The sequence below is a fragment of the Cetorhinus maximus genome, chromosome 36 (assembly GCF_964194155.1).
Source record: "Cetorhinus maximus chromosome 36, sCetMax3.hap1.1, whole genome shotgun sequence".
NCBI classification, from domain to species: Eukaryota; Metazoa; Chordata; class Chondrichthyes; order Lamniformes; family Cetorhinidae; genus Cetorhinus; species Cetorhinus maximus.
In genome coordinates this window covers 6,039,281-6,064,804 of record NC_135914.1, presented here as the reverse complement: position 1 = coordinate 6,064,804, position 25,524 = coordinate 6,039,281, and the positions used below count along the sequence as shown (strand labels likewise).

The following is a 25,524-nucleotide window of genomic DNA, read 5'->3' as shown; positions in this document are numbered from 1 at the left end:
GTATTTATATACCGCACTGTGACACAGTCGAACACAGTATTATATACCGCACTGTGACAGTCGAACACAGTATTATATACCGCACCGTGACACAGTCTAACACAGTATTATATACCGCACTGTGACAGTCGAACACAGTATTATATACCGCACCGTGACATAGTCTAACACAGTATTATATACCGCACTGTGACACAGTCGAACACAGTATTATATACCGCACTGTGACAGTCGAACACAGTATTATATACCGCACTGTGACATAGACTAACAGTGTTATACCACACACAGATGGAGTATAACACACAGTATTATATATCACTGCCTATTTGCTTGGCTGTTAATGAGAACAGTGTTGAACTCAGATGTGCTGCTTTCCAGTTCAATTGCCTCCACTCACTGTGTAGGCTGATACTTGGGGGTATCCAAGGGGAAGATGTCGAGTGTGACATGCTATCCCAGTAAAACTCAGCGGCCTGAGGAGTGAAGAGGAGAAAATCACAAGATACAATCTGTTTGGGTGTCACAGTGATGGCTGACTGCTGACTTTGACTCTGTGAAACAGGAGCTAAAGTTGACAAATGACTTGTGTTGAATAGGACCTGGGTGCTCTTGAACCCTCTGCCTGTTCCATTGTACGGGCTGACAGGCTGTGAATGCAGCGCTGAACTCCTGCTGCTTCTGTGGCTCAGACACTCCAAATAATTTCATTAAAGCCTTAAAAGGACACTGGATTCACTTTGGAGAAAGACGGAGAGGAGCTGGTGCAGAGTTCATCCAACCCCAGTTGTCTGGGTCTGCTGCAGGCTACAATAGGGCAGAGACACAAAGTGAATTCACATTTATCTTTGGGGGAGAGGGTTTCAGCTTTACTACTTTAGACAGGGATCGTCCACACAAGAGAGAGTCATCTGCATGTAAAAAAAATACACCAAACACTTAATTTAATTTCACCTCGATATAGACCCTTCACTCCCTGCTTTCTGGGATGGGCTGATATTGGGGTACAGCCCCCACAGAGACTGATTCTTAATGGGTTACAGTTCCCCACACAGGAAGTCTCTGTGAGTCCACACACACTGACTCTCACTGGGGTACAGGTCTCACACACACTGGCTTTCACTGGGGTACGGGTTCCACACACACTGACTCTCACTGGGGTACGGGTCCCACACAGACTCTGACAGTGTGGTGCTCCCTCGGTACTGACCCTCTGACAGTGCAGCGCTCCCTCGGTACTGACCCTCCGACAGTGCAGCGCTCCCTCGGTACTGACCCTCTGACAGTGCGGCGCTCCCTCGGTACTGACCCTCCGACAGTGCGGCACACCCTCGGTACTGACCCTCCGACAGGGTGGCTCTCCCTCAGTACTCACCCTACGAGTGTGGCGCTCCCTCGGTACTGACCCTCCGACAGGGCGGCACTCCCTCAGTACTGCACTGAAGTGTTGAGTATTTATAAAGTATTAAATTTGACATTGAGAAACTGAGTGAGGCCTGCGCGGATTTATATCTGATGCCACTCAACCCCCCGACTCTTTACCTCTCCATCCTCTCTCGGCCTACATGGGAAAATCTGAATCTACACACACAGAGCAGGGACTAGGGCCCACAGCACTGCCCTTCCTAAATCACTGCAGTGCCCGTGACTCACTCTCCAAACCTTTGTGACCAGTTACACATTTCAGACATGGCTACTTGGGAGTAATATTCGGATTGCTTCCAAAATGTGCTGGGTATGTGTTGAAACCCCACACAGAGAAACCTCAGAGAGAAGCCACTGCTTATCAGGAACTTGCGATCAGTGAGCAACACATTTCACATGAATAAAAGGACAATCAGTTAGCCTCGATATCCAGGGAAGAGATTTGTATGAAGAGATTACACAGCATCTGGCAACAAGGCATCAAACTTTTCACTACTGCAGCGGGGAAAGAACTGGAAATTTCTTGGTGTTAAACTCTCCAATTTAAGTGAAGACAATTTTTATGCAGGAAGGGTTTTGTTTTGAAATGCAAACGGAGTGAAGTTTTTTTGACCACCACCCTCCTCACAGGTTCCCCCCCCCACCATTGTTTCACAAAAAGGAGCAGTCCCCGACTCACCCAACGTCAGCGACAGCAGCAGAAACGTGAGCCAAACTCCAGCCTGTGGCTCGGGTGCAAACTCCGTCATTCTGTGAATTTGAACAAACTCAGGGACGGCAGCGTGGAGTCTCCAACATTATCGTCTTGCTCGGACAGGCAGTTTGTGCGGGGAACCTCTGCTGTTTTGGTCCCTTTCGGTTTCCAAGTAGGTTTGTAAAGCTGAGAGATTCCTTTGCCCCCTCTCGCTCGCTCGCTCGTTGTCCAAGTCTGACTGCCCACAGTTGAGGACAACTCCCCACCCCCCCACCGTTTCTTATTGTTTACCCTTCATTCACAGTCTGTCAAAAGACAGACACTGATATATGTGAGGGGGAAGGTAGGGGTGTGGGGGGGGAATAATCTCACAGGGCTGGTCAATTAACTGGCCAATTACCAGATAGAAATTGATCGGGACCAGGGGGTAATTAACTGAAGGTTAAACACTCAAAAGCTCCCTGATGTGATGTGGAAAATAAAACAAGGGCACAATTTAACACCCCACAGAGTCTTTTATTCAGAGGATACTGATAGGACAATGTGGTTAGAGATCAGTAAGTGGAGAGGAACAGGAGCTGACCAGCTCATTCATCCTAAATGTAAAGGGTCTTTAATTAGTGAAAGCACGTGGAACAGGTTACAGAAACTATCGAGGATATGATGCCTTCGGTGTGTCTGCCAGTGACTCTGATTAGTTTACAGGCACGACTGGGAGTCAGTTCTGGAATGAGGACACACACACACAATGTCGGACACTCTTTATCTGCTCTTGGGACCTAGCCCTGGGGTCTTAATGTACCAAAGGACGCTCATTTTATTGGACGCTCCTTATTGTTCTTCCTACTCCATTCCAAGAACCACCATCACAATAGGGCCTCAGCTAACACTGAACCTTGCTCAAGTTCAACAACAACCTGTATATAATCCTCCAAACTTGTAAAAACATCCCAAGGCACTTCACAGGAGAGTTAGCAAACAAAATTTGACACCGAGCCACACGAGGAGATATTCACACAGGTGACAAAAGCTTGGTCAAAACAGGCAGGCTTTAAGGAGGAGAGAGGCGGAGACGGTTAAGGAGGGAATTCCAGAGCTTAGGGCCCAGGCAACTGAAGGTATGGCCGCCAATGGTGGAGCGATGGGAATCATACTCAATGACACTCTCACATGTCTCACTGACATTGGGATACACACCGTCACACACTCACATATTGCAGCAGATTCCAGCAGTAGTCTGATGGTCTGTGGTTACGAAGCTAATGGGGAGCTATACATTACTGGTTGGATTATATCTGAAATCACAAGAGACATTAAAACAGTGGGATACTGAGTGCATGCTATCGGAGCAGTGAGATGTTTACTGAGCCGGGTTGGGCTTTCATATTCCATGGTTATTACTAAGATGGGCTCTGGTTCTCTGAAGTGCACGCGAGAGGAGCTCAGCTCATAGTGTGGGATTCAGCCAGGCAGCTGGATCTCCGAGTCTGTGCTACTCTCAGCTAGGGTGGCACTGTAGGGAGGTGAGGGTGGGGGAGAACATCTCTCCATCGCTTGCTGTCCTGAGCCCGTTGCTGGAAAGCGCACTAATTTTTGGGTCAGGACACAGACCCATTCGATGTTTAAACAGTCCCCACTGACCAGACTTGCTCATGTAGTCATTTGGATAGGGCTACAGGCGGGGACCTGTTCCTGTTTTTCTGTAACTGAGTCAGAAGGTTGCAGGTTCAAGTCCCACTCTTGGGCAAAAATCTAGACTGACATTCCAGTGCCGCGCTGAGGGCACACTGCCCTGTTAAAGGTGCCATCTTTTGCACGAGATGTTAAACCTATTTGCCCTCTCAGGTGGACATAAAAGATACCCAGCATTATTTTAGAGAAGAGTTGTCCCTGGTGCCCTGGGACCAGTTTTCATTCTTCAACTAACATCATGAAGAAACAGATTACCTGGGTCATCATCACATTGCTGCTTGTGGGAGCTTGCTGTGCACAAATTGGCTGCTGAGTTTTCTATATTAAAACAGTGACTATGCTTAAAAAAGTACTTTGTTGGCTGTAAAGCGCTTTGGGACATGCTGAGGTTGTGAAAGGCGCTATAGGAATGTAATTCCTTTCTTTTTCCTAATTAGAAAATTAGATTAGGTTGAGACAGAATGATAAAGGGAACAATCGAGTGTAAGGAACCAGAGTATTCTCCTTTTAGCTGCAAAACTTTCCTTTTCAGTAAGAAATCAGCGTGGTCTCCCATCAGGATTGTTTGTGTCTATTGGTGTGAAAGAAGCTGAAGTCAGAGAGTAAAACCTTGGTAACGGAGGTTGCAATGTGGTGGGGGTCGGGCAGCGAAGTGCTGTGTCTCCGTTCAGTCAGCAGTAGCATTGCCTCATCCCATTAGCTGGGTAATGGCCCCAGCGGTTACACAGGGCAAAGATCACAGCTCCTGTAATCTGCTATTCAGAAGCCGAACACTCTCGAGGCGAGTTACTGTGTCCCTTTGTGTTTGGAGACACAAGGAGATGACACTCTGCAGTGAGGTCCATTTATCCTGGTCACATCTGGCATTGCTGGAACTCAGGGGCAGGGAGCTTGATATTGATGGAGATGGGGGCTGGGGTAGGGGGGAAAAGAGTGGTACCTACTTTAAATTACAACTGCCAATTGTAATGCGACACCATTGTAATAAACTGCTTCCATATCGCAGTGATATGCCCAACAACCTGCATTTATATAGCACCTGTAACTTGGTAAAACACCCAAGGTGCTTCACCATATATTGACATGGAGCCACATAAGGAGATGCTGTATTATGACAGGTGCAACAACAACTTATATTTATATGTTGCCCAAACATCTGGTTAAGGAGATAGGTTATAAGGAGTGCTTTTTAAAGAGGCGAGGGGGCAGAGAAGATTTAGGGAGGGAATTCCAGAGCTCAGACCCAGGCAACTGAATGGTGGCATGATTAAAATCCGAGATGCTGAAGAGACCAGAATTGGAGTAGCGCAGGTATCTCAGAATGGTGTGGGGCTGGAGGAGGTTAGGGATAGGGAGGCGTGTCGGGGCTGGGGGAGGTTCCAGAGATAGGGAGGGGTGTAGAGGCTGGGGGAGGCAGAGGTAGGGAGGGGTGTAGGGGCTGGAGGAGGTTACAGAGATAGGGAGGGGTGTAGGGGCTGGGGGAAGTTACAGAGATAGGGAGGGTCATGGGAGGTTAGGGATAGGGAGGGGTGTAGGGGCTGGGGGAGATAACAGAGATAGGGAGGGGTGTAGGGGCTGGGGCAGGTTACAGGGATAGGGAGGGGTGTATGGGCTGGAGGAGGTTACAAATAGGTCGTAGGGGGTTATAGAGATAGGGAGGGGTGTTGGGGCTGGGGGAGGTTACAGAGATAGGGGGTTGTAGTAGCTGGGGGATGTTACAAAGATAGGGAGGGTTGTAGGAGGTTACAGAGATAGGGGGTTGTAGTAGCTGGGGGAGGTTACAACAATAGGGTGGGTTTTAAGGGCTGGTGGAGTTTATAGTAGTATACCCCACCCCTTACTCCACCAACCAAAATATACTCCCAAGGTTCATCTGTTGCTTGCTCCATGACACAATGGAGCACAGGAACTGAGCAGCTGGCTCCACACAGTGAATTGTGATCTGGAACGCACTGCCTGAAAGGGCAGTGGAAGTAGATTCAATAGAAAACTTTGTGAAGGGAATTGGATAAATAGTTGAAAAGTGAAAGTTTATAGGAATTTGAGGAAAGAGGAGGGAAGGTGGGACTGATGGAATAGCTCTATCAGAAAGCTGGCACAGGCATAATGGCCTCCTCCTGTGCTCTGTGATGCTATGCTGGTTCTCGCAGTCTGAATTTGGTGACAAGATCTCTCCTTGCTCCTGGAGATTATGTCCTCGATCAAACAGCTCAGTCCGTTAGTATCCACAGGCTGAAGCTGTGCATTATCATTGGTAGAGGTACCACTCGCTCTTGACTTGCCAGCTGGAAACTGCCAGGATCAGCCCCTGGTCAGTGTTTATTTACCCTTGACAGGGGTTGACAGAGAGCTGCTGACAATTGCCACTCCCAAGCGTAAGGAGGGAAGAACCCGCAGGCAGGAGTGCCCACTTGTAGTGCCCTGTGCTGGTGACAGAAGGACCCAACGCACTGAGAGACCCTTTGGGCTGGGAGGTCCAAAAGCAGCGTCAGTACCTGTATGCAGCACAAGAAACAAGGAAGGGGGAATGAAGAGACGGAACACAGGGTGGTTTTGTACTTCACACCCATTTTCAGTTTAATTTTAATTCCAACATACACACAAATTTACACAGTGGGTCTCTTTCCCCCCTCCATTCCCTCCTGTGACAAAATAAACAGCCACCCCACTCCCCCTGAAGATAATACACGCGTGTAGTGCAGAGGTTGCTCTGTGTATTGCGCAGCGTAAGTACAGATGTCGCTGTGTGTGTGTTTAGAAGCTGCCGATCCCACGGGCGGGCATCAAACAGGAACCAGCAGCTGCTGGAGACTGTGACAACACTGAGCAAGCGGAAACCAGGCTGCTGGTTTCTGCTGGGCTTGTGGGTGTCCACACATTCCCTTGACTGGGGAGGGGCTGGGCTAACTGGTTTATTTAACGAACAGCATTACAGAGAGCGAGGAGCAGTTAAAACAATCCACCCAGACAGACATGATGTTAGTGAGGCAGCTCTAGTGTATCTCTGGTCTCGAGGAGATTGGTGCCGTTTCAATAATCCACTGTGTGATTTTCATCTCCCCGCCATTAGCTCTGAGTCTGACATTTCTTCATTAACTTTGGGGAACGGATCACTATCCTTCCCAGGTATCCTCACTGACACATTGCTGTGACAAAGGAGTTAACAACACCCACCGCATCAATACAGACCCAGGCCAGGCCATCCCTTCCAGTTATCTTCCAACAATTTAAGTAAGATGATAGAGAGAGGAGCAACGCATTGCACCAGACACACACGAACCACAAAAGGAAGATTTATCAACACAACAACTGGGACAAAGGCTTCCAAAATCCAACTTTCGAGGCACAGGTCAAGCATCAATGTTTTACAGAGTCTTCGTGTCCATCAAGTTGAGGAAATAGGTACAGAGTAAAGCTCCCTCTACACTGTCCCCATCAAACGCTCCCAGGACAGGTACAGCATGGGGTTAGATAGAGTAAAGCTCCCTCTACACTGTCCCCATCAAACACTCCCAGGACAGGTACAGCACGGGGTTAGATACAGAGTAAATCTCCCTCTACACTGTCCCCATCAAACTCTCCCAGGACAGGTACAGCACGGGGTTAGATACAGAGTAAAGCTGCTTCTACACTGTCCCCATCAAACACTCCCAGGACAGGTACAGCACGGGGTTAGATACAGAGCCATTGCTGTTACATACACTATTCACTCACCCTTCCCACCCTGGTACACTTCACTCCCCTCACTAGTTATTTAGTGAAGCTGTAATGGGATTTGGAGCCAGGTTGGTTCACCTGTTACAGTCGCAGGGCAGGGATATGAGTGAAGGCACAGGAAGACAGGATTTAGAATAACACTTCTGTTTCAACACTGGCATTCCAACTCCGGCCATCTTCATTCACTCACTGCTCATCCAACTGGAACTGACGACAGAGTTCAGTGCATTCCTGATAAACAAACACACCACTGTTAGTAACAGGAGATCGAGATGCAGCTTCCTCCTCGACAAGGAACACCCACTCCCAGGGAGCTGGGGGTCGGGGGAAGCTCAACTGAGCAGTATTAACAAACACACACACACAATCAGTTTCCTAATGCGGACCTGGCAAGACCATGTGTTCCGGATCTCTCAACCCTCATACCCCATCCCACTCTCATCCTGACTCCAATACCAGCACCCCCTCAGCATGACCCCAAAGAGCAGTGACCCAAGCTGTTGCTTATGAGTGAGGGTGTCCGTTTATACGAGCGAGGGTGGCCGTTTATGTGAGCGAGGGTGACCGTTTATATGAGTGAGGGTGTCCGTTTATGTGAGCGAGGGTGACCGTTTATACGAGCGAGGGTGACCGTTTATACGAGCGAGGGTGACCGTTTATACGAGCGAGGGTGTCCGTTTATACGAGCGAGGGTGTCCGTTTATACGAGCGAGGGTGTCCGTTTATACGAGCGAGGGTGACCGTTTATACGAGCGAGGGTGACCGTTTATACGAGCGAGGGTGGCCGTTTATGTGAGTGAAGGTGGCCGTTTATGTGAGCGAGGGTGACCGTTTATGTGAGCGAGGGTGACCGTTTATGTGAGTGAGGGTGACCGTTTATATGAGCGAGGGTGGCCGTTTATATGAGCGAGGGTGGCCGTTTATATGAGCGAGGGTGGCCGTTTATGTGAGTGAGGGTGTCCGTTTATGTGTGAGGGTGACCGTTTATGAGTGAGGGTGACCGTTTATGTGAGCGAGGGTGTCCGTTTATGTGAGCGAGGGTGACCGTTTATGTGAGCGAGGGTGACCGTTTATGTGAGGGTGACCGTTTATGTGAGTGAGGGTGACCGTTTATGTGTGAGGGTGACCGTTTATGTGTGAGGGTGACCGTTTATGTGTGAGGGTGACCGTTTATGTGAGCGAGGGTGTCCGTTTATGTGAGGGTGACCGTTTATGTGAGTGAGGGTGTCCGTTTATATGAGCGAGGGTGACCGTTTATGTGAGTGAGGGTGACCGTTTATATGAGCGAGGGTGACCGTTTATATGAGTGAGGGTGTCCGTTTATGTGAGTGAGGGTGACCATTTGTGAGTGAGGGTGACCGTTTGTGAGTGAGGGTGACCGTTTGTGAGTGAGGGTGACCATTTGTGAGTGAGGGTGACCGTTTATACGAGCAAGGGTGGCCGTTTATATGAGTGAGGGTGGCCGTTTATGAGTGAGGGTGACCGTTTATGAGTGAGGGTGTCCGTTTGTGAGTGAGGGTGTCCGTTTGTGAGTGAGGGTGACTGTTTCGTGTCCCTGAACTTTACCTACCTGCCATCGCTGACATCGCTGATCTCGCAGTCGTCCTAAAGCTTCAACCCTGTTCCTGCCCTGGACGACAGACTGTGCCAGAGCCGCATTCTCCTCCTTTGCCCTCTTTAGCTTCAGGCGCAAGTAATCACGTTGCTGGAGCAGGTATGGCACCAGGTGTTTCTGTAAGTCCACAGCTGGGCAGCCTGTGGGACGCCTGGGAAATTCAGCATAGGTGGGTTCAGTTTGCAGGCAATACACCCAGCAGACACCACCTACACCTAAACCAAAAGCCCCAGTGCTTCTAAAACACAAGGACATAAAATGATCTTTTTTACATTGTCCACCCTACTCTCCACATAGTCCCCTTCATCTGACCTAGGGGTCAGTGGACAGTAATCAGGAGCAGGAACCCTGGCTGATTTCCCCTCTCTCTCTAACCCAGGGATCACTGGACAGTGATCAGGAGCAGGAACCCTGGCTGATTTCCTCTCTCTCTCTAACCCAGGGATCACTGGACAGTGATCAGGAGCAGGAACCCTGGCTGATTTCCTCTCTCTCTCTAACCCAGGGATCACTGGACAGTGATCAGCAGCAGGAACCCTGTCTGATTTCTCCTCTCTCTCTAACCCAGGGATCACTGGACAGTGACCAGGAGCAGGAACCCTGGCTGATTTCCCCCCTCTCTCTAACCCAGGGGTCACTGGACAGTGATCAGGAGCAGGAACCCTGGCTGATTTCCCCTCTCTCTCTCTAACCCAGGGGTCACTGGACAGTGACCAGGAGCAGGAACCCTGGCTGATTTCCCCTCTCTCTCTCTAACCCAGGGGTCAATGGACAGTGATCAGGAGCAGGAACCCTGGCTGATTTCCCCCCTCTCTCTAACCCAGGGGTCACTGGACAGTGATCAGGAGCAGGAACCCTGGCTGATTTCCCCCCTCTCTCTAACCCAGGGGTCACTGGACAGTGATCAGGAGCAGGAACCCTGGCTGATTTCCCCTCTCTCTAACCCAGGGCTCACTGGACAGTGTTCAGGAGCAGGAACCCTGGCTGATTTCCCCCCCCTCTCTCTAACCCAGGGGTCACTAGACAGTGATCAGGAGCAGGAGCCCTAACCCAGGGATCGCTGGACAGTGATCAGGAGAAGGAACCCTGGCTGATATCCCCACCCCTCCCCTCTAACTCAGGGGTCAGTAAAACCAGGTTTAGCAGCCAAGCTCCAAGAACAAGCCCCTAGCAAGTTGTTACTTTACTCAAGAGTGATTGCAGACTATCCCATACCATGCAGGTTCTGTACGTGCTTCAGATTCTCGCTCCAGCTGATCCAGCTTAGGGAGTGCTCGTTCAAACAGTCCGTCTTCAGAAATCTGATTGACCTCTTCCTGTGGTGGGCAGTGAGGAGAAGTTTCAGCATGAGATTCCAACCCATAGGTTCAGTATTTACCCAATGCCCAGGAACCTCAACCTCAGAATGAAAATGCTGCCCAACAGATTGTTAAAAAGGCAAATAGAGCCAGAGGGGGAATGAGGACAATGTTTCATTACGAACAAGGAGCAGGAATAGGCCATTCAGCCTTTCGAGCCTGCTCCACCATTCAATAAGATCATGGTTGGTTTGATAGTAACCTCAAATCTGCATCCCGCCTGCCCCCGATAACCTATCACCCCCTTTCTTACCAAGAATCTACCACCTCTGCCTTAAAAATATTCAAAGGTTCTGGCTTCAAATGCTTTTTCAGGAAGGAAGTTCCAAAAAAAATTTCTCCTCATCTCAGTTTTAAATGGGCGACCCCTTATTTTTAAACAGTGACCCCTAGTTCTAGATTCTCCCACAAGAGGAAAAATCATGTTTCAATCAAGTCGCTTCTTACTCTGCTAAACTCCAGTGGATACAAGCCTAGTCTGTCCAACCCTTCCTCACAGGACAACCCACCCATTCCAGGTATTAGTCTGGTAAACCTTCTCTGAACTGCTTCCAACGCATTCACATCCTCCCTTAAATAAGGTGACCAATACTGTACACAGTATTCCAGATGTGTCTCACCAATGCGCTGTATAAGTGAAGCATAACCTCCCTACTTTTGCATTCAATTCCCCCCCACAATGAACAATAACACTCTATTAGCTTTCCTAGTTACTTGCTGCACCTGCATATTAACCTTTTGCAATTCATGCACTAAGATACCCAGATCCCTCTAAATCTCAGAGCTCTGCAATCTCTCACCATTTAGATAATAAGCTTCTCTTGTATTCTTCCTACCAAAACGGACAATTTCACACTTTCACACATTATTCTCCATTTGCCAGATCTTTGCTCACTCCCTTAACCTATCTATATTTTTCGTAGCCTCTTTATGTCCTCTTCACAACTTACTTTCCTTCCTATCTTTGTGTCATCAGCAAATGTGGCAACTATCCAATCCATCCCTTCATCTAAGTCATTTATATAAATTGTAAACAGTTGAGGTCCCAGCACTGATCCCTGTGGTACACCACCCGTTACATCTTGCACAGTGTATCGTGATATTAAGACGGTGGGAATTTTCCCCTTAGAGCAGAGAATGTTAAGGGGAGATTTAATAAAGAGGAGGGGTTTTGATAGGGTAAATAAGGAGAAATAGTTTGCAGTGACAGGAGGGTCGCTAACCTGAGGGACACAGGTTGAAGAAACCAGTGTGTTTGGGGGTGGGTGGGGAGGTGGCGAGTGGGTAGAATGAGTAGAAATTACATCACAGGGGATTACGATCTGGACTGCAGGGCCTGAAAGGATGGTGGAATTATATTCCTTAGGAACTTTCAAAAGGAAACCGCAGATCAAGTTGAAGAGGATTAACCTGCAGAGATATGAGGAAAAAGGATGGAGAGTGGGTAGCTCACTCTCAAAAGAGATAGCACAGGAACAACAGACCAAATGGTCTCCTCCTGTGCTGCACAATTCTAATTATATCCTTCCTGCTCCAAGGGATAAATTAGCACAAGAACATAAGAAATAGGAGTAGGAGTAGGCTACTCAGTCCCTCGAGCATGCTCTGGCATTCAGTACAATCATGACTGATCTATCTCAGCTCCACCTTCTCACACTATCTCCATATCCCTTAATATCCAAAAACATTTATCAATCTCAGTCTTGAATATACTCGCTGACTGAGCATCCACTGCTCTCTGCGGTACAGAACTCCAAAGATTCACAGCCCTCCCAGTGAAGAAATCGCTCCTCATTTCAGTCCGAAATGGCCGACCCTTTATCCTGAGACCATGACCCCATGTGTTTTAGATTCTCCAGCTGGGGGAGGATACAAACTCTTAGCATCTACCCTGTCGAACACCTTAAAATGTTTATATGTCACAAGGGGTCACCTTTGCTCTTCTAAATTCTGGGAATATGGGCTGGATTTCTCAATCTCTCCGTATAGGAGATTCTCTCATCCAGGAATCAGGCTGGTGAACTTCTGTAACACTCTCTCCAAGACAGGTTTATTCTTCCTTAGGTGAGGAGACCAAAACTGTATACAGTATTCCAGGTGGTCTCACTGAGGCTCCGTATAATTGCAGTAAGACTTTTTAACTCATACTCCAATCCTTTTATAATAAAGGCTAACACACCATTTGTTTTCCTGATTGCTTGTTGGACCTGAATGTTAACTTTCTGTGATTCCTGTACAGGGACACCCAGAAACAGTCTGAACACCAACATTCCCCAGTTTCTCACCATTTAAAATATACACTGTTTTACTGTTTTCCTTCTGAAGTGGATAACTTCAAATTTCTCCGTAGTTAGTATTAACACTCTGGGATTAGTGAGGGAAGACAGGAGACTCTACCATTGCCATCAGGCCAGGGGATCAGCCCTTGTTCAATGAAGAGTGCAGGAGGGCATGCCAAAAGCAGCACCCAGCATACCTAAAAATGAGGTGTCAACCTGGTGAAGCTACAATACAGGGCCAGTTGCATGCCAAACAGCATAAGCAACAAGTGATAGACAAAGCTAAGCGATTCCACATTCAACAAATCAGATCCAAGCTTTGCAGTCCTGCCACATCCAGTCATGAATAGTGGTGGACAATTAAGCAACTCACTGGAGGAGGAGGCTCCACAAATATCCCCATCCTCAATGATGGAAGAGCCCAGCACATCAGCACAAAAGGCAAGGCTGAAGCGTTCACAACATTGTTCAGCTAGAAGTGCTGAGTGGACGATCCATCTCGGCCTCCTCCAGAGGTCCCCAGCATCACAAATGCCAGTATTCAGCCAAAACAAAAACAAAAATACCTGGAAAAACTCAGCAGGTCTGGCAGCATCTGCGGAGAGGAGCACAGTTAACGTTTCGAGTCCGAATGACCCTTCAACAGAACTAAGTAAAAATAGAAGAGAGGTGAAATATAAGCTGGTTTAAGGGGGGGTGGGACAAGTAGAGCTGGATAGAGGGCCAGTGATAGGTGGAGATAACCAAAAGATGTCACAGACAAAAGGACAAAGAGGTGTTGAAGGTGGTGATATTATCTAAGGAATGTGCTAATTAAGGGTAGAAAGCAGGACAAGCAAGGTACAGATACCCCTAGTGGGGGTAGGGTGGGGGGAAGGGATCGAAATAGGCTAAAAGGTAGAGATAAAACAATGGATGGAAATACATTTAAAAATAATGGAAGTAGGTGGGAAAAGAAAAATCTATATAAATAATTGGAAAAAAAGGGGGGGGAAATCGGAAAGGGGGTGGGGATGGAGGAGAGAGTTCATGATCTAAAATTGTTGAACTCAATATTCAGTCCAGAAGGCTGTAAAGTGCCTAGTCGGAAGATGAGGTGCTGTTCCTCCAGTTTGCGTTGAGCTTCACTGGAACAATGCAGCAAGCCGAGGACGGACATGTGGGCATGAGAGCAGGGTGGAATGTTGAAATGGCAAGCGACAGAGAGGTCTGGGTAATGTTTGCGGACCGACCGAAGGTGTTCTGTAAAGCGATCACCCAGTCTGCGTTTGGTCTCTCCAATGTAAAGGAAACCGCATTGGGAGCAACGAATGCAGTAGACTAAATTGAGGGAAGTGCAAGTGAAATGCTGCTTCACTTGAAAGGAGTGTTTGGGCCCTTGGACGGTGAGGAGAGGGGAAGTAAAGGGGCAGGTGTTGCACCTTCTGCGGTTGCATGGGAAGGTGCCGTGGGAGGGGGTTGAGGTGAAGGGGGTGATGGAGGAGTGGACCAGGCTGTCCCGGAGGGAACGATCCCTGCGGAATGCCGCCGGGGGTGGGTGAAGGGAAGATGTGTTTGGTGGTGGCATCATGCTGGAGTTGGCAGAAATGGCGGAGGATGATCCTTTGAATGCGGAGGCTGGTGGGGTGATAAGTGAAGACAAGGGGGACCCTATCATGTTTCTGGGAGGGAGAAAAAGGTGTGAGGTTGGATGCATGGGAGATGGGCCGGACACGGTTGAGGGCTACTGCATTCGTTGCTCCCAATCCGGACTGAATATTGAGTTCAACAATTTTAAATCATGAACTCTCTCCTCCATCCCCATACCCTTTCCGATTCCCACCCCACCTTTTCCAATAATTTATATAGATTTTTCTTTTCCCACCTATTTCCATTATTTTTAAGTGTATTTCCATCCATTGTTTTATCTCTACCTTTTAGCCTATTTCGATCCCTTCCCCCCACCCTACCCCCACTAGGGGTATCTGTACCTTGCTTGTCCTGCTTTCTACCCTTAATTAGCACATTCCTTAGATAATATCACCACCTTCAACACCTCTTTGTCCTTTTGTCTATGATTTTTTGGTTATTTCCACCTATCAATGGCCCTCTATCCAGCTCCACTTGTCCCACCCCCCCTTAAACCAGCTTATATTTCACCTCTCTTCTATTTTTACTTAGTTCTGTTGAAGGGTCATTCGGACTCGAAACGTTAACTGTGTTCCTCTCCGCAGATGCTGCCAGACCTGCTGAGTTTTTCCAGGTATTTTTGTTTTTGTTTTGGATTTCCAGCATCCGCAGTTTTTTGCTTTTATCCAGTATTCAGCCAATTTGATTCACTCCATGTGATATCAAGAAACAATTGAAGCACTGGATACTACAAAGGCTATGGGCCCTGACAATATTCCGGCAATAACACGAAGACTTGTGCTCCAGAACTAGCCGCATCCCTAGCCAAGCTGTTCCAGTACAGCTACAACACTGGCATCTACCCAGCAATGTGGAAAATTACCCAGGTAAGTCCTGCCCACAAAAAGCAGGACAAAGCCAACCCGGCTAATTACACCCCCATCAGTCTACTCTCGATCATCAGTAAAATAATGGAAAGGGTCATCAACAGTGCTATCAAGCAGCACTTGCTTAGCAATAACCTGCTTGGGTTCTGCCAGGGTCACTCAGCTTCTGACCTCATTACAGTCTTGGTTCAAACATGGACTAAGGGTCCTGAGGTGAGGTGAGAGTGAATGCCCTTGACATCAATGCTGCATTTGACTGAGTGTGGCATCAAGGAGCCCTAGCAAAACTGGAGTCAACGGGAATCAGGGGGGAAACTCTCCATTGGTTGGAGTCATACCTAGCACAAAGGACGATGGCTGTGGTTGTTGGATGTCATGCATCTCAGCTCCAGGACATCACTGCAGGAGTTCCTCAGGGTAGTGCCCTAGGCCCAACCATCTTCAGCTGCTTCATCAATGACCTTCCTTCCGTCATAACGTCAGAAGTGGGGATGTTCGCTGATGATTGCACAATGTTCAGCACCATCCACGACTCCTCAGATACTGAAGCAGTCCATGTCCAAATGCAGCAAGACCTGGACAATATCCAGGCTTGGGCTGACAAATGGCAAGTAACATTCGCACCACACAAGTGTCAGGCAATGACCATCTCCAACACAAAAGAATCTAACCATCGCCCATTGATATTCAATGGCAATACCATCACTGAATTCCCCACTAACAACATTAGGGGTTATCATTAACCACAAACTGAACTGTACCAGCTATATAAATACTGTAGCTACAAGAGCAGATCAGAGGCTGGGAATCCTGTGGCGAGTAGCTCGCTTCCTGACTCTCCAAAGCCTATCTGCCATCTACAAGGCACAAGTCAGTAGTGTGATGGAACACTCTTCACTTGCCCCGAAAAATGCTCAAGAAGCCTGACACCGTGCAGGATAAAGCAGCCCGCTTGAATGACACCCCCTCCACAAACATTCATTCCCTCTACCACCAATGCACAGGGGCTTCAATGTGTGCCATCTACAAGATGCACTGCAGAAACTCACCAAAGCTCCTTCGACAGCACCTTCCACAAGCACTACCATCTAGAAGGATAAGGGTAGCAGATGCATGGGAACACCACCATCTGGAAGTTCCCCTCCAAGCCACTCATCATCCTGACTTGGAAGTATATTGCCGTTGCATCATTGTCGCTGGGTCAAAATCCTGGAACTCACTCCCTAACAGCACTGTAGATGTACCTACACTACATGGACTGCAGGGGTTCAAGAAGGTAGATCACCACCACTACCTCAAGGGAAATAAATGCTGGCCCAGCCAGTGAAGCCCACGTCCCTTGAAAGAATAAAAAAGCACCTTCAGCCCCCATGACCCTCCCTATCTCTGTAACCTCCTCCAGCCCCTATGACCCTCCCTATCTCTGTAACCTCCTCCAACACCTACACCCCTCCCTACCTCTGTAACCTCCTCCAGCCCCTGCAACCGTACCTCTGGAACCTCCTCCAGCCCCTGCAACCCTACCTCTGTAACTTCCTCCATCAGCTAGAACCCTCCCTATCTTCTCCAGCTCTTCAACCCTCTGAGATCCCTGCGCTTCTCCAACTTGGGAGGCAGTGGCATAGCAGTATTGTCACTGGACTGGTATTCCAGAGACCCAGGGTAAATGCTCTAGGGCCCTGGGTTTGAATCCCACCATAGCAGATTGTGAAATTTGAATTCAATAAAAAAATCTGGAATTAAAAGTCTGATGATGACCACGAAACTATTGCCGATTGTCATAAAAACCCGTCTGACTCACTAATGTCCTTTAGGGAAGGAAATCTGCTGTCCTTACCTGGTCTGGCCTACATGTGAATCCAGATCCACAGCAATGCGGTTGACTCTTAAATGCCCTCTGAACAAGGTCAAAAAGGGATGGGCAATAAATGCTGGCCTAGCCAGTGATTCCCACAACCCATGAAGGAATAAAAAAGACACACATGCATTCCCAATTTCCAGTGCTCCACCAATGGTGGCCATGCCTTCTGCTGAGCTGCCCCTAAGTTCTGGAATTCACTCCCGAAACCTCTTTGTGTCTCTCTCCACCTTTAATATACTCCTTGAGACAGACTGGCCAAACTTTTGGTCACCTGTCCCTAATGATTCCTTATGTGTCTAGATGTCAAACCTTGTTTGATAAGACACCTATGATGCACCTGGAGATGTTTTGCTACATCAAAAACTCTATATAAATGCAAGTTGTTGTAGTTGAAAGCCGTTGATTAAATCCGTTTGCACAACACACAGAGAAATGGGAGTTTCTAATGTTTTTCAATGTGGAGAAACCTCCCAGAACCATTCACAGAGAAGGAAGAGCAGACACTGAGCTGGGAGGATGATGGAATTCATGGTCTAATGGACAGATTTTGGGATTAGTGGTGACCAGGTTTAGGTCGGAAGTCACAGAGATTTGGACTGAGGTAACCAAAGGTTGAAAAAGTGTCAGTGAAGAGGAGGATTCAGAGCCTAAAGACAGCCAAACAGAACTGAGATCTATTACTTAGAACCAAATAGCACTGAAGGCAGCAATTTGGCCCATCAAGCTTAGGCTGGCTTTTTGAAAGGGCATTCTAATTAGGGCCACTCTTCCTGTCCTTCCGAGGTGTCAGCTGTGGCTCAGTCCATAGCACCCTCGCCTTTGAATCAGAGAGTTGTGGGTTCATGTCCCACTCCCGGAAAACCAAGAACTGTGATTGTACTCGAAAGAGTTGCAATCTGTGACTGTTGATAACTCGAAAGAGTTTCCTGTCCTTCCACAGGGACCAATTCTAGCCAATTATTAATCAATTAACCAGCCTGACAGGAGCCAGGGATTTTAACAGACAGGGCTCCTCACTGCTCACCTGAATTGAGGTCTGGAGCTGGGAGATGAGCTGCTTGTAGACACTATGCATGAACTGTGGCTGAACCTTATAAACAGGTTTAAAGCACTCAGCGAATCTGTCAAAGCTGTAGGAGGGAAGAACACCACAAGAATATGTCCACAATTAATAAAACACACCCATTAGGCAATCTTCTGTGAGAAACTCAAATATGCACATTAAAGTAATCTGTCATTTCAAAATGTAGAAGCTGAATTAACAGGAGTCACCATTTAATTGACCTCAGGGTGTCTAAGGTCAATTAACAATCCAATTTGGGATACTGAGACAACTAAAGAGCTCAGGAAGGATACACAGCTGCTCCCTGTCTTAGTAAGTGATGCCCATAACCCAGGAATTAATGTTTGAACAGCCCAGTGTTATTCAGCAACATCTCTGAGGTACTCACTCAGCACTGACCAAAAGCCATGGGTTTGAATCTTGTGGAGAAAAATCACTGAGTCTGGATAAGCTGAAAGTAGGAAACTTTACTAGTCTGGAGATGAGTGCTTCGGTGAACCAAAGTCTCAGTGTTTTTTATCCACAGCAACTTGCTGTCACAAGCAGGATTCACTTGATGGCTCTGCTTAAAGGGAAGTCCCCGCGGACAGTAGACGCCAGAGGCTAAGTATTGTTTAATTTATATCACCCCATGTCCAGTGAGGTCTGACTGACCGCTGGGGCGTCCTCAGAACCACATGGATCATGAACATTTGAGCGGAGTCTGAGTGACTGAAAGTGAGAGGGAGGAAAAGGGCAAGGTGAGGTGGCGGCGTAATGGTATTGCCACTGGACTAGTAGGGGGGTCCTAGGTTTGAGACCCGTCATGGCAGACGGAATTTAAATTCAATAAAAACATCTGGAATGAAAAGTCTGATGATGACCGTGAAACCATTGTCAACTGTCATAAAAACCCATCCGGTTCACTCATGTCCTTTAGGGAGGGAATCCTGTCCTTACCTGGTCTGGCCTACATGTGACTCCAGAAACACAGCAGTGTGGATGACATTTAACTACCATCTGAAACGGGCTAGCGATCCACTCAGCTGCATCAAAATCACTGGAAAGTCAATAAGGAATGAAACCGGATGGACCATCCTCTTTACTAACATATGACGGCTTGTGCCAGAAATGGAAGAACTGTCCCACAGACAAGTCAAGCTGCAGCCTGACACAGTCTGTAAGGTATGGTACCATCAGTGTGACCAAGACCATGACACCACCACCACCACCATCCCTGGATATATCCTGTCCCAGTGGCAGGACAGAGTGGCAGTGCCGAGGGAATGCAGCGCTGTCGGAGCGTCAGTACTGAGGGAGCGCCGCACTGTCGGAGGGTCAGTGCTGAGGGAGCGCCGCACTGTCGGAGGGTCAGTACTGAGGTAGCGCCGCACTGTCGGAGGGTCAGTACTGAGGGAGCGCCGCACTGTCGGAGGGTCAGTACTGAGGGAGCGCCGCACTGTCGGAGGGTCAGCACTGAGGGAGTGCCGCACTGTCGGAGGGTCAGTGCTGAGGGAGTGCTGCACTGTCGGAGGGTCAGTACTGAGGGAGTGCCGCACTGTCGGAGGGTCAGTGCTGAGGGAGTGCCGCACTGTCGGAGGGTCAGTGCTGAGGGAGCGCCGGACTGTCGGAGGGTCAGTACTGAGGGAGCGCCGCACTGTCGGAGGGTCAGTACTGAGGGAGCGCCGCACTGTCGGAGGGTCAGTACTGAGGGAGTGCCGCACTGTCGGAGGGTCAGTGCTGAGGGAGCGCCGCACTGTCGGAGGGTCAGTGCTGAGGGAGCGCCGCACTGTCGGAGGGTCAGTGCTGAGGGAGCGCCGCACTGTCGGAGGGTCAGTGCTGAGGGAGCGCCGCACTGTCGGAGGGTCAGTACTGAGGGAGCGCCGGACTGTCGGAGGGTCAGTACTGAGGGAGCGCCGCACTGTCGGAGGGTCAGTACTGAGGGAGCGCCGCACTGTCGGAGGGTCAGTACTGAGGGAGCGCCGCACTGTCGGAGGGTCAGTACTGAGGGAGCGCCGCACTGTCGGAGGGTCAGTACTGAGGGAGTGCCGCACTGTCGGAGGGTCAGTGCCGAGTTTATAATGGGATCAGACAGAGCCAGTCCCGTTTGCCGTTACCTGGCCGTTTCCAGAAGCTTCTCCACGGTTGTTTCCATCGCCGCCGAGAACAGTTTCAGCCGCTTCGACCCCTCAGCCTGAAGCGCGGCTTCTCCCCCGGAGCCGGCCGATATGTCCAGGTCTGCGGGCAGCGGCTGCCCTGCTCCGCTCCCCTCGGTGTCGGCCTGAGCCCCGGGATCGGGCTCGGTCTGCCCGGCATCGGCCTGAGCCCCGGGACCGGGCTCGGCCCCCCCGGGGTCTCCCTGAGCCCCGGGATCGGCCCCCCCGGGGTCTCCCTGAGCCCCGGGATCGGCCCCCCCGGGGTCTCCCTGAGCCCCGGGACCGGGCTCGGCCCCCCCGGGGTCTCCCTGAGCCCCGGGACCGGGCTCGGCCCCCCCGGGGTCTCCCTGAGCCCCGGGACCGGGCACGGCCCCCCCGGTGTCTCCCTGAGCCCCGGGACCGGGCACGGCCCCCCCGGTGTCTCCCTGAGCCCCGGGACCGGGCTCGGTCCCCCCGGTATCTCCCTGAGCCCCGGGACCGGGCTCGGTCCCCCCGGTGTCGGCCTGAGCCCCGGGTTCCCCGCCCCCGCTCTCCACGGGCTCTCGAGCCTCAGCCTCCATTCTTCCCGCCAAAATATTCCTGGCGCACTTCAAGCTCTCGGACCAACCCCTTCACAGCTGATTGGCTCACATTCCTGTCCATCATTCTAGGAACTGCCTCTTCTGGTGTTTTGATTGGCGGTGAGCCCTATGCGCTGATTGGCAAAAACAGGAGTCAATCAACTAAAGGACCGGGCCTACGCCAATCAAGGGAGGCGAAACTGAGACTCAAACCGATTCACTGGTTGTTTGTTTCGGATTCGCTGATTGGCTCCCCCTGGCTCGGGCACCGTTAATTCAAAAAGTGCGAAGGAGTTAAAATAAAACCCGGCGGGAAATGCTGGAAAAACGAGGGTAAAGATGTGGGATCCGCAATGAGAGCCCGTGTCGGACCCGCTGAGTTTTTCCAGCGTCCGCAGGATTTTGCTTTTAAAGATAGCAGCTGATTGGTCAGAGCCGCTGTCATGGGAACCGGCAAAGCAGCAGCGTCATCCCGAGCACTACCGGCGGAGCGCCGCACTGTCGGTGGGTCAGTGCTGAGGGAGCGCCGCACTGTCGGTGGGTCAGTGCTGAGGGAGCGCCGCACTGTCGGAAGGTCAGTACTGAGGGAGCGCCGCACTGTCGGAGGGTCAGTGCTGAGGGAGCGCCGCACTGTCGGAGGGTCAGTGCTGAGGGAGCGCCGCACTGTCGGAGGGTCAGTGCTGAGGGAGCGCCGCACTGTCGGAGGGTCAGTGCTGAGGGAGCGCCGCACTGTCGGAGGGTCAGTGCTGAGGGAGCGCCGCACTGTCGGAGGGTCAGTGCTGAGGGAGCGCCGCACTGTCGGAGGGTCAGTGCTGAGGGAGCGCCGCACTGTCGGAGGGTCAGTGCTGAGGGAGCGCCGCACTGTCGGAGGGTCAGTACTGAGGGAGCGCCGCACTGTCGGAGGGTCAGTACTGAGGGAGTGCCGCACTGTCGGAGGGTCAGTACTGAGGGAGCGCCGCACTGTGGGAGGGTCAGTACTGAGGGAGCGCCGCACTGTCGGAGGGTCAGTACTGAGGGAGCGCCGCACTGTCTGAGGGTCAGTACTGAGGGAGCGCCGCACTGTCGGAGGGTCAGTACTGAGGGAGCACCGCACTGTCGGAGGGTCAGTACTGAGGGAGTGCCGCACTGTGGGAGGGTCAGTACTGAGGGAGTGCCGCACTGTCGGAGGGTCAGTACTGAATGAATGTTGCACTGTGGGAGGGTCAGTACTGAGGGAGTGCCGCACTGTCGGAGGGTCAGTACTGAATGAATGTTGCACTGTCGAGGTGATGTCTTTTGGAGGAAGAAAATTGATAAGGTAGAGACAGAGACAGGAGTTGCTCACAATGTCCAGGTTTTACTGATCAGCAAATAGATTTGTACAGTAAAGCTGATCATTCAGCAATTTCACAGGTAAAACAGAACAAAGGGAACATTGCACAGTGCAATTCAGAGTGCCCAGGGCACTGTATAACAGACACCTCCTTCCTCCCAGTGAGTGCCCAGGGCACTGTACAACAGACCTTCTCCCTGCAAGTGAGTGCCCAGGGCACTGTATACCAGACCTCCTCCCTCCCAGTGAGTGCCCAGGGCACTGTATACCAGACCTCCTCCCTCCCAGTGAGTGCCCAGCACACTGTATACCAGACACCACCACTGTCCCAGTGAGTGCCCAGCACACTGTATACCAGACACCACCACCGTCCCAGTGAGTGCCCAGGGCACTGTTTAACAGACACCTCCTCCCTCCCAGTGAGTGCCCAGCACACTCTATACCAGACACCACCACCGTCCCAGTGAGTGCCCAGCACACTGTATACTAGACACCTCCTCCCTCCCAGTGAGTGCCCAGCACACTGTATACCAGACACCACCACCGTCCCAGTGAGTGCCCAGCACACTGTATACCAGACACCTCCTCCCTCCCAGTGAGTGCCCAGCACACTGTATACCAGACACCTCCTCCCTCCCAGTGAGTGCCCAGCACACTGTATACCAGACACCTCCTCCCTCCCAGTGAGTGCCCAGCACACTGTATACCAGACACCACCACCGTCCCAGTGAGTGCCCAGCACACTGTATACCAGACACCACCACCGTCCCAGTGAGTGCCCAGGGCACTGTTTAACAGACACCTCCTCCCTCCCAGTGAGTGCCCAGCACACTGTATACCAGACACCTCCTCCCTCCCAGAGAGTGCCCAGCACACTGTATACCAGACACCTCCCTCCCAGTGAGTGCCCAGCACACTGTATACCAGACACCACCACCGTCCCAGTGAGTGCCCAGCACACTGTATACCAGACACCTCCTCCCTCCCAGAGAGTGCCCAGCACACTGTATACCAGACACCTCCCTCCCAGTGAATGCCCAGGACACTGTATACCAGACACCACCACCCCACCCAGGCAGTGCCCAGGACACCATATACCAGACACAGCCCCAGTAATGGTGCCTGGGACAGGCTATACTAGTCACCACCCCTCTCTCACCTGAGTGAGTGCCAGAGACACACTATACCCTCCCCTGAGCAAGTGTTTAGGACACTGTATATCTGACCCTCCCAGCCAGTGTGTCCAGGATACTGTAGACCAGACCCCTCCAGCCAGTGTGTCCAGGACACTGTAGACCAGACCCCTCCAGCCAGTGTGTCCAGGACACTGTTTCCTGGGCTCAGTTAAAATTCCCACAGCTGTGATTGTCTAACTTTTCCTATTCGGGGCAGTTTTGTCAATCTATAACCTGCTTACTGTCCTTCAAAAGGACCATTAAACACAATTTCCCACTCCCTCATTTGAAAGAATTCTACATTAAAATTAATTCCCCCTCCTCTCCCGAAGGTGCTGACTCTCACTGGGGTACGGGTCCCCTCCTCTCCTGAAGGTGCTGACTCTCACTGGGGTACGGGTCCCCTCCTCTCCCGAAGGTGCTGACTCTCACTGGGGTACGGGTCCCCTCCTCTCCTGAAGGTGCTGACTCTCACTGGGGTACGGGTCCCCTCCTCTCCTGAAGGTGCTGACTCTCACTGGGGTACGGGTCCCCTCCTCTCCTGAAGGTGCTGACTCTCACTGGGGTACAGGTCCCCCTCCTCTCCTGAAGGTGCTGACTCTCACTGGGGTACAGGTCCCCCTCCTCTCCTGAAGGTGCTGACTCTCACTGGGGTACAGGTCCCCCTCCTCTCCTGAAGGTGCTGACTCTCACTGGGGTACGGGGTCCCCCTTCTCTCCTGAAGGTGCTGACTCTCACTGGGGTACGGGTCCCCTCCTCTCCTGAAGGTGCTGACTCTCACTGGGGTACGGGTCCCCTCCTCTCCTGAAGGTGCTGACTCTCACTGGGGTACAGGGTCCCCTCCTCTCCTGAAGGTGCTGACTCTCACTGGGGTACGGGTCCCCCTCCTCTCCTGAAGGTGCTGACTCTCGGGTACCAGTCATTCTGCAGTCTCTCTCTGTCATGTGTCTGGACAGAAAGCACTGCTAGGATCTGATTGTGTTAATGCTTTATGACTGGGATAATCCGATCTTTACTCACGGTGTCCAGGAGGAGTCACTGCTCATACAGCAGGAGCAGGAAACCCGACGGATTGTTCCCTCTGCTTGACGCAGGGGCCCCACCGCAGGCAATCCTCCCAGCCTGACTGCAATCCAATCACTGGGACAGGAACCTGGAGCTGTCCTGGGCCTTGTGGAAGACAGAAGCCCCTCACAGCCTCACATTTCTATGTAAATGGATAGATCCCTTTTTCAGAGGGATGCAGGGGTGCACGCGGAAGGGGGGGTGAGTGTGGAGGGGAAGGGGGGGGTGAGTGTGGAGGGGAAGGGGGGGGTGAGTGTGGAGGGGAAGGGGGGGGTGAGTGTGGAGGGGAAGGGGGGGGAGTGTGTGGAGGGGAAGGGGGGGGGTGAGTGTGGAGGGGAAGGGGGGGTGAGTGTGGAGGGGAAGGGGGGGGTGAGTGTGGAGGGGAAGGGGGGGTGAGTGTGGAGGGGAAGGGGGGGTGAGTGTGGAGGGGAAGGGGGGGGTGAGTGTGGAGGGGAAGGGGGGGGTGAGTGTGGAGGGGAAGGGGGGGTGAGTGTGGAGGGGAAGGGGGGGGTGAGTGTGGAGGGGAAGGGGGGGGTAAGTGTGGAGGGGAAGGGGGGGTGAGTGTGGAGGGGAAGGGGGGGTGAGTGTGGAGGGGAAGGGGGGGTGAGTGTGGAGGGGAAGGGGGGGTGAGTGTGGAGGGGAAGGGGGGGGTGAGTGTGGAGGGGAAGGGGGGGGTAAGTGTGGAGGGGAAGGGGGGGTGAGTGTGGAGGGGAAGGGGGGGTGAGTGTGGAGGGGAAGGGGGGGTGAGTGTGGAGGGGAAGGGGGGGTGAGTGTGGAGGGGAAGGGGGGGGTGAGTGTGGAGGGGAAGGGGGGGGTGAGTGTGGAGGGGAAGGGGGGGGTGAGTGGGGTGAGGGGAGGGAAGGGGGTGAGGACCACTGCTCATCTAGTCCAAAACCCAAAGGGCACAGCCTGTAAATAGGGACGACCCTAAACGCCCACAGTACGACCCGAGATCATTTAAACAGTGGCTTCAGCATGTTGATGGATGATTGAAGGAAGATGGGCTGAATGGCCTCCCTCATCTGTAACCACCTTGTGCTGTGAACTGTGCTGGTGTGTCTGCTTTGATCACTCATGG

General features: G+C 51.2%; 1 protein-coding gene and 1 long non-coding RNA gene across 5 annotated transcripts; both read right to left on the bottom strand.

The window, feature by feature from the left end:
- Positions 1-6,366: 6,366 nt before the first annotated feature.
- pmf1 (polyamine modulated factor 1) lies at positions 6,367-20,894 on the bottom strand. The gene is made up of 5 exons (XM_078534025.1): positions 20,296-20,894; positions 18,161-18,266; positions 10,359-10,459; positions 9,099-9,294; positions 6,367-7,759 (listed from the first exon to the last, which is right to left on the bottom strand). Exons 1-5 carry the CDS (start codon positions 20,892-20,894, stop codon positions 7,715-7,717), a joined length of 1,047 nt encoding a protein of 348 aa, XP_078390151.1. The 3' UTR covers positions 6,367-7,714.
- Positions 20,895-22,221: 1,327 nt separating this feature from the next.
- LOC144672175 (uncharacterized) lies at positions 22,222-23,775 on the bottom strand. Of its 4 annotated transcripts, none has more exons than XR_013574074.1 (3): positions 23,504-23,775; positions 23,226-23,427; positions 22,222-22,483 (listed from the first exon to the last, which is right to left on the bottom strand). It is a non-coding gene; the product is annotated as an uncharacterized LOC144672175 (long non-coding RNA). The 4 variants fall into 4 exon arrangements; XR_013574073.1 differs by having other exon boundaries at positions 22,222-22,438; positions 23,265-23,427; XR_013574075.1 differs by lacking the exons at positions 23,226-23,427; positions 23,504-23,775 and adding exons at positions 22,699-23,055; positions 23,097-23,217 and having other exon boundaries at positions 22,222-22,438.
- Between the last annotated feature and the right edge of the window lie 1,749 nt (positions 23,776-25,524).